The sequence below is a fragment of the Mytilus trossulus genome, chromosome 14 (assembly GCF_036588685.1).
Source record: "Mytilus trossulus isolate FHL-02 chromosome 14, PNRI_Mtr1.1.1.hap1, whole genome shotgun sequence".
In the NCBI taxonomy this organism is placed as follows: domain Eukaryota; kingdom Metazoa; phylum Mollusca; class Bivalvia; order Mytilida; family Mytilidae; genus Mytilus; species Mytilus trossulus.
This window is the reverse complement of record NC_086386.1, coordinates 23,811,307-23,826,156: the sequence shown is the minus strand read 5'-3', so window position 1 is coordinate 23,826,156 and position 14,850 is coordinate 23,811,307. Positions and strand designations below refer to the sequence as shown.

The window sequence follows — 14,850 nt, the reverse complement described above, 5'->3', positions numbered from 1 at the left end:
ATTACTCATAATAAGAGATAAATTAACATTACAAACAAATCTTAACGTTTTTTCAAGTAGTCACTGAACCATGAAAATGGGGTCAAGGACAATAAACCTGTGAATTAACTCATCATAGATACCAGGATTTAAATGTCATATTTACGCCATACGCGTGTGACGGAAACTTTTTTAAAATAAGACATCTTTATACAAAGTATTAAACATCCAGGTCTTCCACCTTCTAAAATATAAAGATTTAAAGAAGTAAATTAACGCCGCCGCTGCCAGATCACTTTCCCTATGTCGAGCTTTCTGCGCCAAAAGTCTTGTCGCAAGCGCGACAAAAAATAGAGCTCAACTCAGAAGAACGACTTGTTGAGTTTACATAAATTATACCTGTTGCTACTGCGGCTTTGTTTCGAGAATAATCTTCATTTTCATGCAGTCATGCCTATTGTTTCATGCAGTCATGCGTATTGTTATGCGTTTACTTTTCTTTTAATATTGGCTAGAGGTATAGGGGGAGGGTTGAGATCTCATAAACATATTTAACCCCGACGCAATTTTGTGCCTGTCCCAGGTCAGGAGCCTCTGGCCTTTGTTAGTCTTTTATCATTTTTAATTTTTGTTTTTTTGTGTATATTTTTAAGGGCCAGTTGAAGGACGCCTACGGGTGTGGGAGTTTCTCGCTACATTGAAGACCCATTGTTGACCTTCGGCTGTTGCCGCTTGGACACATTCCCTATTTCCTTTCTCAATTTTATTCAGTTATTACCAGACCATTAAGAAAAATAGATTAGCACATTTACAAAACAGAATATGAAAACAAAAGAACCACAAGCCATTTAAAAATTAGAGCTTAACTCAGAAGTATGATCTGTGGACATAATTATCCCTATACTCAGTGAAAATTACCTAAAACGAAATCTTTATTAGGTTAATTTTAGGCCCTCATGAGTCTGTGCTGCTGGCTTAAGTCCATGTGCACCTTCAAGGTGAGCTAAACATGTGGTCAAGGTCAACTGTTTGCATAAAACAGAAAATTTGAACCAAAGATTTGTGTGTTGGGATCTCAGTACTCACAAAAGTCATACTTGTGCAGACATGGAAACCCTTGTATGCAATAAACCCGAGCTTGAAAAATCAAGATTAATATAAATGTATAGTGCTTCGGTAAATATGAAACCATTTCTCTAACCGGCATAGAGAGTAAATGAAACTATTAGGGGAATAGCTCTGATGCCAACTCTCGAGTTAAGACTGTACATGATGTAAACCTTTTAAACATCACATGAACAAGCAAGCGCAATTCTATATTGCAATATGAAAAATACAAATGCTTAATGATGTAAAATATTTAATCATGAACAGTATAAAAAAACATGTATGTAAAGAATAATATCAGAACAGTTAGTATATATATCACAGTCACATTAGTGTAAAAGTTCAATTGACATGATTGAGGACAATTCGGTCATTAATTTCTGATTTTTAAACTTATAATAATATTACATGATGAATTAAAATAAATTAGGTGAACTTTGTAGAAATCCACAGGATATAAGTTGTATTCCACAAAATAGAGGGAACAAACTTTCTTATTAAAACTTGATCACTGGGTCTATGGGGACGGTGGTGGTTTGAAAAAGGATGTATGCACCATGGCTATTCCTAACTTGTTCCTTGCCAACAAGTTGAAAATAAAATGTTTATCATGACATATAAAATTATTTTTGTTAAAAAGTGTCCAAAAAGAATTGTCCTGAGATTCGCTCAGCAAGTGCTAATAGTCATTGTATATCAGACTTTTTCCAAAGCACAAATTGTTTATATATCCATGCAAAAAAATCATTTTTCAATTTTTATATTGGAAAGCATTGCCATTGGTTTCATTCCTACATGTTAAATATACCCGTTTCAGACAAGATAAAAGGCAATACATGTACAGCTTAGTTTGACCAAATATTGACATTTGTTTAATTTTTAGATTAGACCCTGGTTTTCCTGTTTGAATGGTTTAAATTACACTAGAAATTGTGGGGCCCTTTATAGCTTGTTGTTTGGTGTAAGCACAGGCTCAGTGTTGAAGGCCATACATTGACCTATAAGGGTTTACTTTTTTTTAAATTGTTATTTAAATGGAGAGTTATCTCATTGCCACTCACACCACATCTTTCTATATCTATAGAGCAATTATTCAAAAAAGACTTTTTTAAATATATAAATGGCAGAAATGGGATGGATCAATTTAGCACATTCAGCATTTGGAACTGTCAGAATTTCTCCACCATCTTGTAACTTGTATCATAAGAGTTTTTTAAAGGTATTAGACAATTATTTGTAATTTTCTAAACAAAAATTTAGGCTTGATAGTAATTATGTCATATGATGATACATGTACATTGTTTGATTGGTAGGGACAAAGACCGAAAACCTAATACTTCATGTAAATACTTATATATTACAATATGGATCATTTTGGTCAGGTAACTGAGAGGTTACGGTTTGAGCTGTTTACAAAAAATGTGAAATTTAAAGATAAAGGGACTAGAACCTCACAGAGGCCAATCAAATGATGACTTGCAAATTCAATATGCATGATATATTTGTAGAACAACAACCCCATTATGCATGAGGGTCTGAATAGGGGGGGGGGGGGTCCATTAATGCTGTAATCTCTAATTTATCAAGTCCTTTTTTCTCTGTTATCTTAACAACTTTTGCAATTATTATCTTTTCTTCATCAAATTTATACCTAAGCATTAAAAAGTAGGATAATGTAGCAGTCTATTATTCTCTAAACTTTATTTTTCGCATATATTATTCTCTATTTTCTGTAAAGTTTAATAAGTGGCTTTAAGCCACATATTCTATTCTGTAAACCCCATCCACATCCTCTTACTTAGTAACAAATGAGTATTCTTAAACTACATTTTTTGATTTTCAAGTTTGCTACACTGTTGAATTTCTGTCTATAATAATAGCTTTGTTTCTACTTATAAACTTCTGACCAAGTATCACTGCTAGGCTTTCTTTCAACTCCTGGCATTTCATTCTTCTTTCTTTCCCCTCTGGTTCAGCGTGGAACTGATGCATTCCTACCAAAAAATATTCGCCATTTTCATTTTTAGCAACAACTGTGTCTTCTTCAATGTTTTGAGGTTTGGCGATGAAAGAAATATTTTTCTCATCGAATTGAAAAGTTACCCATCTTGTACCTCGCCAGAAAGCTAATTTTTTGATAGTTTCAACATTTACGCAATGTGTTGAGCAGGATCTTATGACTAAATTTTCTAAATATTTACATTCTGCCACCATCTTGATCAATGTCTCATCATAGTCTTTAAAATCACAGTAGACTTCAAATGTTTTCAGGGTTTGATTGAACTTGTTCACAATTGACTCCATAAGTTGATCGTCAATTCTTGACCATTGAAGAAATGTTATCTTTGAGAGTGGACAGTCCAGAGTCAGCATGTTGCCCAACTCTATTGATGGTAATCGTGGCATTACATGACATTCAACATGGAAATCTGGATTGATGTCTGTAAGGCGTTTCCATGACAATGACTTAATGGTTGGAATCTGATATTCTGGTTTTCCCTTGGCATATGTGACAAATATTCTTATTAAACTAATCCTGCTAGATCTTCTTGAAGATGCCAATGCTTCAAGCAGAGCATCAGACAACATTGTTGACCTCAGTCCTAATTTCTTCAGGTTTCCAAGGTATTGTATAAGTTCTAGGACCATATTGCTGTCTGGTAGAATAGGTTGACGCTCTGACCACATCAGATTGGTATACGGCCAGAACAGATCAAGTTGTTCTAGTTCTTTCAGTTTAGTGTTCTTCATCAAGGCTTTGAATATGTTTTGATCAGCCAGAAACATTGTTTCTGGAAAGAGTGGCCAACTTTTGATATCTAGATGTTTAATTCGAAAAGCATTCTGGATAAATGATAATAGAATATCCATGTCCTTTTTTTTAGGGGGATTTCCTAAAAGATCTGATTCTGTTGTCATCTTGCCAACCACCAAAGTGAGCTTTTCAAGTCTGCATTGTTGACTAAGCTCTAGTAAAACTGAAGACCATTCTTGTAATTTCCCTAAATGGCCAAATACCTGAATCGTCAGTAACTGAAAATATTTACCAAACTTTTTTACCAGATGCTTGACTTTGTTTGGTACAGTTCTGGTACAATTTCCAAAATATTTTGATCCGTAATTAAGCACATCTCCATTTATCATTAATCTTTGTGCATGCCAAAGTTTTGGATGGTTGAAGGCTTCATACAAAACATGGCAGGCCATTGATGCATTATATCGGGATACAAGTGGAAGAAACTCATATATATGAACAATTACTTCCATTGGGAGGTCCGTAATTAATAGCTTGAGATTCTCTTCTTCATCAATGACTGCTTCATTAGTTTTTTCACCCTCTGTACAATTTTCCTTAAAACTGCGGCTTTCTTCATCTTTTACACCATCAACATTAATATCATTACAATTGCACCGCATAGCATTTTCTTTTTCTTCATCCATATTTTTCTGTAAAAGAAAGACAGCACTTTGTTAATCTCAAAATTTTTTTAAAATCCAAAATAAGCATGAAAATATGTGAGACTTAATCGGCAGGGCTCCTTCTATATGAAAATGCACTGCAATCTATCAATACATGTTGCTATATCTTGACATGGCACCAGTTGTTTTTTCTGACTACTGTAACGGAGGGGATCGGTGACGACACCTTCTGGGACGTGTAGCAGCCAGTACTTCGCCCCTATTCGACCATTGGGATACCTGCTATCAGATTATGGCTGAACAACAGACAATGAGTCAAACGAAACTATATTTTATTCACAAATGTACAGTAATTGCATGAATTAAAAAGTCGGATATAACAGGAGTCAGAAAACTTTCTAAATTGAAGTTAAAAAATAGAGTAATTTCAAAGGTAAAATGAAAATGAAGTGTTCCCAGAGTTAGTCTGAAAAGTAAAGTAAATTTGCTTCGCGTTGTGTTTTAAAGTAGTGATTTTTTTTTGGGGGGGGGATTTGTTTGTGCTTTAAGCAATTCTATTTTCCTAGCTTATCGTGCTTATAAATCCTAGGGCTGGCATGGCTAGATATTATATGGATGAAACAATATCAATGATATTCATTCTACTACTGATACAATGATATGAATTGCAAATACTTATTGTTCAGTCATAAAAGGCAGATATATTTAACAAAATATATTTAAGAATGGAGATATTCATTTTTTTATATAAAATTTGTATAAAAAAATGAATATCTCCATTTTTAAATATATTTCAAATAAGGCTGTTAGTTTTCTCGTTTGAATTGTTTTACATTGATTGTCATATCGAGGTCTTTTATAGCTGACTATGCAGTATGGGCTTTGCTCATTGTTGAAGGTCGTACAGTGACTTATACTTGTTAATGTCTGTGTCATTTTGGTCTCTTGTGGACAGTTGTCTCATTGGCAATCATGCCACATCTTCTTTTTTATAGAGAGTCAGTCCAAATGTATACAAAGGGGGATAGCTATAGGTTTATATCACATATTCCTAAACTCAATAATTATCTTCACAGAGGCGTATTTAGAGAGGGCCAAAACCCCCCTTTTCTGGGAAAATTTGGTTGATTCACCAAAGCATGATTGATGCCTCTTCTAAGGAAGACAACTTATCAAGGAACTTCTATTCCGTGACAGGTTGGCCCCCTCTCATGAAAATTTTTGGACTGTTTCATATAATACATTGCAATATGTCTATGTCAATACAAAATATTTGTTCTCAGATCTTTTTGCTGTACATGTACATGTTCTTATTTCAAATAAAGAGGCAACTTGAAGCTAGAATACAGATATTCACTGTGGTCAAATATAAATAGCATGTCATGGTTTAACATTTAACATTACCAAGATCAATGAATCACCAATGAATCATCTTAGGCCGTGTTCACATTGACCTAAACTAGGTGTTGTGTAAGTGTAACTCACACATAAATTAAACATAATTACATTCTCATTGATAAAACTCAATGTTTACATGTAGTGTAAATCATGTTTTGTCTACACGCAGTCGATAGTCGATGTAGGCCTTGTGTAGGTTAAGTGTACACAAAACTAGGCATTCAGAACTTCAATGTTCCCATGTACAAAAAAAAATATATATTTAAAAAAGAAGCGATTTTTATATAAAATTGATACTTACATGTATAACACTTATTAATGAAGTTCTTTGCAGAAATATTTGTCTAAACTTGATGTATTTATTTGTTATAAAAACACTAAATGTAGCTTTTTTAACCCCTTATAAAGACAGACAAGACTCATCCATCATCATTGCTGAACACATAATTCATGTGAAAAGGTCTTCCTGAATTGACTGGACTGAAATATTTGCCACTGGTCTTTACTCAAACAACGATTATTCACTCATAAATGCATTACTGAAACTAGAGGCTCTAAAGAGCCTGTGTCGCTCACCTTGGTATATGTTAATTAAACAAAGGAAGCAGGCAGTTCATGACGAAATTGGGTTTAGGTGATTGTGATGTGTTTGTACATTTTACTTTACTGAACATTCTTGCTGCTTACAATTATCTCTATCGATAATGAACTTGTCCGTGTAGTTTCAGTGGAAAATGTTAGTAAAAATTTACAAATTTTATGAAAATTGTTAAAAATTGATTATAAAGGACAAAAACTTCTTAGGGGGTCAATTGACCATTTTGGTCATTTTGACTTATTTTTGAGTCTTAAATTGCTGTACATTATTGCTGTTTACAGTTTATCTCTATCTATAATAATAGTAAAGATAATAACCCAAAACACCAAATTTCCTTAAAATTACCAATTTAGGGGCAGCAACCTAACAACGAGTTGTCCAATTCATCTTAAAATTTCAGGGCAGATAGATCTTAACCAGATGAACAATTTTACTTCTTGTCAGATTTGCTCTTAATGCTTTGGTTTTTGAGTTATAGGCCAAAAACTGCATTTTACCCCTATGTTCTATTTTAGCCGTAGCAGCCATCTTGGTTGGTTTGCCCGGTCACAAAGATTTTGTAAAAGTTAACTAAGATTTACGAAAAAAGGTTAAAAATTGACTATAAAGGGCAATAACTCCTAAAGGGGTCAATTGACCATTTTGGTCCTGTTGACTTATTTGTAAATCTTACATTTCTGAACATTTTTGCTGCTTACAGTTTATCTCTATCCATGATAATATTCAAGATAATATCCAAAAACAGTTAAATTTCCTTAAAATTACCAATTCAGGGGCAGCAACCCAACAACAGGTTGTCCCATTCATCTTAAAATTTCAGGGCAGATAGATCTTGACCAGTTAAACAATTTAACCCCGTGTCAGATTTTCTCTAAATGCTTTGGTTTTTGAGAAATAACCAAAAACTGCATTTAACCTCCATGTTCTATTTTTAGCCATGGCGGCCATCTTGGTTTGATGCTGGGTTACCAGACACATTTTTAAAACTTAATACCCTAATGATGATTGTGGCCAAGTTTGGATTAATTTGGCCCGGTAGTTTAAGAGAAGAAGATTTTTGTAAAAGATCATGGAGATTTACGAAAAATGGTTAAAAATTGACTATAAAGGGCAATAACTCAGTCTCCTAAAGTGGTCAACTGACCATTTTGGTCATGTTGACTTATTTGTAAATCTTAATTTGCTGAACATTATTGCTGTTTACAGTTTATCTCCATCTATAATAATATTCAAGATAATAACCAAAAACAGTAAAATTTCCTTAAAATTACCAATTTAGGGGCAGCAACCCAACAATGGGTTGTCTGATTCATCTGAAAATTTCAGGGCAGATAGATCTTGACCTGATAAACAATTTTACCCCTTGTCAGATTTGCTCTAAATGCTTTGGTTTTTGAGTTATAAGCCAAAAAATGCATTTTACCCCTATGTTCTATTTTTAGCCATGGCGGTCATCTTGGTTGGTTGGTCGGATAAAAAAACACTAATTTTAAACTAGATACATCAATGATGATTGTTGCCAAGTTTGGTTTAATTTTGCCCAGTTGTTTCAGAGGAGAAGATTTTTGTAAAAGTTAACGACGATGGATGCAGGACGACCCCGGACGCCAAGTGATGAGAAAAGCTCACTTGACCAAACGACATCCTGAGGGAAAAATACAGTCTTCAACAATATTCACAAGACTGTTATTCATAAGGTCTAAATGCTCTTTTTGAAATATCAAACTTTTACATTTTGTTTCTGTACTCAAGCAGTATTTTATGTTGTACCAGTGAGCATGCATGGTTCTCTATGAAAACTAGTGACTAAGTTAAAAATTACTGTAAATTCAGAAATCATTGGGTTCATTTATTATTGCGATTTTCTCATTTTGGTACTTAAATGCGATTTTAATTTTTACAATTTTGAGAAAAATCCTGTTTAATTCATATAAAATATATTCAAAAATGCGAGTTTAAATTATTGTGTTTACAACTCTGTAGCATTTTCGCAATAATAAAAACCTTGCATTAATTTATGAATTTACAGTATTTGGTTTTGAAAACATATTTAGAAATAGCTTTACATATAATATTATTGGTAAAGTCATATTATATGTATCCTTAGCCTCTTCTCAATTAGGACAAAATAAAAGATAAATTCTCTTCTTTACCTGTTTGTCTATCCTAAAGTTGTTATTGACATTAGTTGTGATGAATCATGATAAAATTGCAGGTATTGTCATTTGTGCCATTAAATAGTGGAAAACAATTTAGCAATTTATAGATTGTTTCTAGGAGTTACGCCCCTTTGAACTTATATGCTTTAATGTACTACTGCAACAGTTTGTCAACAGTGCTGACAAAAACTGCCTTCCAACCCCCCCCCCCCCCCCCCCTACATTTTTTTCTGGAATAGCCCTGAAAACATTTTGTGTTGAGAAATTGTTACCAGAACAAACAGCAATGGCAAAATAAGAGTTTCTTATGAAATGTGTACTCCTTATTTCCTTATTAAATTCTATATCAAAATTGTGTATACTACTTTAATATTCATAACCTAAAAGACACATGCGTGGAAAATAATAATATATCCTCCTAATAGAGAAATTCAAGGATCATTGAAAAAATCCTCACTAGCCATCAATATATGTTTACTATATTACATGTATATACCTCAGGTTCCTTTGTAGGTTCTGGTTTTGTCTCCCCTTTTGGGGGCTCTGGTTTACTTGGAAGAGGTAAATTTGCCCCTAAACTGAAAACAGAAAGATAATCATGTCAGCTTTATACAAGGTCCCCTAAGTAATTTATTGATTCATGAATTAAACTGTTATACAAAAAATATTGACTTATTTTTTATGATTGTGATTTTACAAGAGAAATTTAATCTGCTTGCCTTTTTTTATACATTTATGTATTGTTTTGTCGTTTCTTTGACAAAACAAATTATACAACACATCTTATTGTTGTTTAAACAAAACTTGGACATCAATTCACATCTTGCACCTAATCTTTTTAAATAACATACACAAGCATAAATTGATAAACAGTTTCAAAATTAAAATAAACTGCTTAAACTTGAGGAACCATATGCAAGTACATTTCTAAAATTTGCAGCTATTGAACATTCTTTTCTTAATTGAAGAAAAGGTCTGACAACAACAAAAAAACCTTTTTATTTGAAGTTATTCCCCTTTTTCTTTTTGACAGGGAGACAAATTAATATAAGGGAAACCTTGTTTCTCAATCTCTTGTATATGTCATGTACATGATTTCTGAAATAAAATAAGTTGAAAGTAAAAGTTGGCAGTAGAAAACCAAGATAATCAAAATGGTGTAGGACTACTACAAGTCATATAACATTAAGAACCTTAGTGAGCACGCTCACATACCCCACATCCCCACATTGTCATTGGAGAAATTAAATAAGTGTAAGAAAAAACAATTGTAAAAGAAAAATTAATTTCCTGCCAATATGCACATCTAAATAGTATGTCCTTATTATCTACAAAATTTCATGAAAGGGGCGTAACTCCTAGAAAAAAAATTGAATCAAAATTTCCCATCGATATGCACAACTACATAGTATGTCCTTATTATCTGAAAAGGTTTTGTGAAATTCTGTTGTGTGGTTTGAGAGGAGTTGCGATGACAAACTGTTGCAGTAGTACATTATAGTAAATAAGTTCAAAGGGGCGTAACTCCTAGAAACAAAAATTGAATCGCAATTTCCCGTCGATATGCACAACTACATAGTATGTCCTTATTATCTGAAAAGGTTTCGTGAAATTCTGTTTTGTGGTTTGAGAGGAGTTGCGATGACAAACTGTTGCAGTAGTACATTAAAGCATATAAGTTCAAAGGGGCGTAACTTCTAGAAAAAAAATTGAATCAAAATTTCCCGTCGATATGCACAACTACATAGTATGTCCTTATTATCTGAAAAGGTTTTGTGAAATTCTGTTGTGTGGTTTGAGAGGAGATGCGATGACAAACTGTTGCAGTAGTACATTATAGTAAATAAGTTCAAAGGGGCGTAACTCCTAGAAAAAAAATTGAATCGCAATTTCCCGTCGATATGCACAACTACATAGTATGTCCTTATTATCTGAAAAGGTTTCGTGAAATTCTGTTTTGTGGTTTGAGAGGAGTTGCGATGACAAACTGTTGCAGTAGTACATTAAAGCATATAAGTTCAAAGGGGCGTAACTCCTAGAAAAAAAATTGAATCGCAATTTCCCATAGAAATGCACAACTACATAGTATGTCCTTATTATCTGAAAAGGTTTCGTGAAATTCTATTTTGTGGTTTGAGAGGAGTTGCGATGACAAACTGTTGCAGTAGTACATTATAGTAAATAAGTTCAAAGGGGCGTAACTCCTAGAAACAAAAATTGAATCGCAATTTCCCGTCGATATGCACAACTACATAGTATGTCCTTATTATCTGAAAAGGTTTCGTGAAATTCTGTTTTGTGGTTTGAGAGGAGTTGCGATGACAAACTGTTGCAGTAGTACATTAAAGCATATAAGTTCAAAGGGGCGTAACTTCTAGAAAAAAAATTGAATCAAAATTTCCCGTCGATATGCACAACTACATAGTATGTCCTTATTATCTGAAAAGGTTTTGTGAAATTCTGTTGTGTGGTTTGAGAGGAGTTGCGATGACAAACTGTTGCAGTAGTACATTATAGTAAATAAGTTCAAAGGGGCGTAACTCCTAGAAAAAAAATTGAATCAAAATTTCCCGTCGATATGCACAACTACATAGTATGTCCTTATTATCTGAAAAGGTTTCGTGAAATTCTGTTTTGTGGTTTGAGAGGAGTTGCGATGACAAACTGTTGCAGTAGTACATTAAAGCATATAAGTTCAAAGGGGCGTAACTTGTAGAAAAAAAATTGAATCGCAATTTCCCGTAGAAATGCACAACTACATAGTATGTCCTTATTATCTGAAAAGGTTTCGTGAAATTCTATTTTGTGGTTTGAGAGGAGTTGCGATGACAAACTGTTGCAGTAGTACATTAAAGCATATAAGTTCAAAGGGGCGTAACTCCTAGAAAAAAAAATGAATAAAAATTTCCTGTCGATATGCACAACTACATAGTATGTCCTTATTAACTAAAAAGGTTTTGTGAAATTCTGTTGTGTGGTTTGAGAGGAGTTGCGATGACAAACTGTTGCAGTAGTACATTATAGTAAATAAGTTCAAAGGGGTGTAACTCCTAGAAAAAAAATTGAATCGCAATTTCCCGTCGATATGCACAACTACATAGTATGTCCTTATTATCTGAAAAGGTTTCGTGAAATTCTGTTTTGTGGTTTGAGAGGAGTTGCGATGACAAACTGTTGCAGTAGTACATTAAAGCATATAAGTTCAAAGGGGCGTAACTCCTCGAAAAAAAATTGAATCGCAATTTCCTGTAGATATGCACAACTACATAGTATGTCCTTATTATCTGAAAAGGTTTCGTGAAATTCTATTTTGTGGTTTGAGAGGAGTTGCGATGACAAACTGTTGCAGTAGTACATTAAAGCATATAAGTTTCAAAGGGGCGTAACTCATAGAAAAAAAATTGAATAAAAATTTCCCGTCGATATGCACAACTACATAGTATGTCCTTATTATCTGAAAAGGTTTTGTGAAATTCTGTTGTGTGGTTTGAGAGGAGTTGCGATGACAAACTGTTGCAGTAGTACATTATAGTAAATAAGTTCAAAGGGGCGTAACTCCTAGAAAAAAAATTGAATCGCAATTTCCTGTCGATATGCACAACTACATAGTATGTAGTATGTCCTTATTATCTGAAAAGGTTTTGTGAAATTCTGTTGTGTGGTTTGAGAGGAGTTGCGATGACAAACTGTTGCAGTAGTACATTATAGTAAATAAGTTCAAAGGGGCGTAACTCCTAGAAAAAAAATTGAATCAAAATTTCCCGTCGATATGCACAACTACATAGTATGTCCTTATTATCTGAAAAGGTTTCGTGAAATTCTGTTTTGTGGTTTGAGAGGAGTTGCGATGACAAACTGTTGCAGTAGTACATTAAAGCATATAAGTTCAAAGGGGCGTAACTTCTAGAAAAAAATTGAATCGCAATTTCCCGTAGAAATGCACAACTACATAGTATGTCCTTATTATCTGAAAAGGTTTCGTGAAATTCTATTTTGTGGTTTGAGAGGAGTTGCGATGACAAACTGTTGCAGTAGTACATTATAGTAAATAAGTTCAAAGGGGCGTAACTCCTAGAAAAAAAATTGAATCAAAATTTCCCGTCGATATGCACAACTACATAGTATGTCCTTATTATCTGAAAAGGTTTCGTGAAATTCTGTTTTGTGGTTTGAGAGGAGTTGCGATGACAAACTGTTGCAGTAGTACATTAAAGCATATAAGTTCAAAGGGGCGTAACTTCTAGAAAAAAATTGAATCGCAATTTCCCGTAGAAATGCACAACTACATAGTATGTCCTTATCATCTGAAAAGGTTTCGTGAAATTCTATTTTGTGGTTTGAGAGGAGTTGCGATGACAAACTGTTGCAGTAGTACATTAAAGCATATAAGTTCAAAGGGGCGTAACTCCTAGAAAAAAAAATGAATAAAAATTTCCCGTCGATATGCACAACTACATAGTATGTCCTTATTAACTGAAAAGGTTTTGTGAAATTCTGTTGTGTGGTTTGAGAGGAGTTGCGATGACAAACTGTTGCAGTAGTACATTATAGTAAATAAGTTCAAAGGGGCGTAACTCCTAGAAAAAAAATTGAATCGCAATTTCCCGTCGATATGCACAACTACATAGTATGTCCTTATTATCTGAAAAGGTTTCGTGAAATTCTGTTTTGTGGTTTGAGAGGAGTTGCAATGACAAACTGTTGCAGTAGTACATTAAAGCATATAAGTTCAAAGGAGCGTAACTCCTAGAAAAAAAATTGAATCGCAATTTCCCGTAGATATGCACAACTACATAGTATGTCCTTATTATCTGAAAAGGTTTCATGAAATTCTATTTTGTGGTTTGAGAGGAGTTGCGATGACAAACTGTTGCAGTAGTACATTAAAGCATATAAGTTTCAAAGGGGCGTAACTCCTAGAAAAAAAATTGAATAAAAATTTCCCGTCGATATGCACAACTACATAGTATGTCCTTATTATCTGAAAAGGTTTTGTGAAATTCTGTTGTGTGGTTTGAGAGGAGTTGCGATGACAAACTGTTGCAGTAGTACATTATAGTAAATAAGTTCAAAGGGGCGTAACTCCTAGAAAAAAATTGAATCGCAATTTCCCGTCGATATGCACAACTACATAGTATGTAGTATGTCCTTATTATCTGAAAAGGTTTTGTGAAATTCTGTTGTGTGGTTTGAGAGGAGTTGCGATGACAAACTGTTGCAGTAGTACATTATAGTAAATAAGTTCAAAGGGGCGTTACTCCTAGAAAAAAAATTGAATCGTAATTTCCCGTCGATATGCACAACTACATAGTATGTCCTTATTATCTGAAAAGGTTTCGTGAAATTCTGTTTTGTGGTTTGAGAGGAGTTGTGATGACAAACTGTTGCAGTAGTACATTAAAGCATATAAGTTCAAAGGGGCGTAACTCCTAGAAAAAAAATTGAATCAAAATTTCCCGACGATATGCACAACTACATAGTATGTCCTTATTATCTGAAAAGGTTTTGTGAATTTCTGTTGTGTGGTTTGAGAGGAGTTGCGAAGACAAACTGTTGCAGTAGTTCATTATAGTAAATAAGTTCAAAGGGGTGTAACTCCTAGAAAAAAAATGAATCAAAATTTCCCGTCGATATGCACAACTACATAGTATGTCCTTATTATCTGAAAAGGTTTCGTGAAATTCTGTTTTGTGGTTTGAGAGGAGTTGCGATGACAAACTGTTGCAGAAGTACATTAAAGCATATAAGTTCAAAGGGGCGTAACTCCTAGAAAAAAAAATAAATTGCAATTACCGGTCGATATGCACAACTACATAGTATGTCCTTATTATCTGAAAAGGTTTCGTGAAATTCTATTTTGTGGTTTGAGAGGAGTTGCGATGACAAACTGTTGCAGTAGTACATTAAAGCATATAAGTTCAAAGGGGCGTAACTCCTAGAAAAAAAATTGAATCAAAATTTCCCGACGATATGCACAACTACATAGTATGTCCTTATTATCTGAAAAGGTTTTGTGAATTTCTGTTGTGTGGTTTGAGAGGAGTTGCGATGACAAACTGTTGCAGTAGTTTATTATAGTAAATAAGTTCAAAGGGGTGTAACTCCTAGAAAAAAAATTGAATCGCAATTTCCCGTCGATATGCACAACTACATAGTATGTAGTATGTCCTTATTATCTGAAAAGGTTTT

At 33.7% G+C, this 14,850-nt stretch overlaps 1 protein-coding gene across 6 annotated transcripts in view; it reads right to left on the bottom strand.

Annotated features, from left to right (window-relative positions):
• Positions 1–1,441: 1,441 nt before the first annotated feature.
• LOC134695690 (F-box/LRR-repeat protein 3-like) overlaps positions 1,442–14,850 on the bottom strand; it is a 37,094-nt gene continuing 23,685 nt past the window's right edge. For 3 of the 6 annotated variants that reach the window (XM_063557046.1, XM_063557049.1, XM_063557047.1), the window contains 2 exons: positions 9,158–9,239; positions 1,442–4,533 (listed from right to left, as the gene is read on the bottom strand). In XM_063557046.1, the coding sequence (XP_063413116.1) occupies positions 2,935–4,533; positions 9,158–9,239 (1,681 nt within the window). In that variant the 3' untranslated portion in view covers positions 1,442–2,934. The remainder of the gene's footprint in view (positions 4,534–9,157; positions 9,240–14,850) is intronic. The other 3 variants (XM_063557048.1, XM_063557051.1, XM_063557050.1) reach the window with 1 other exon arrangement.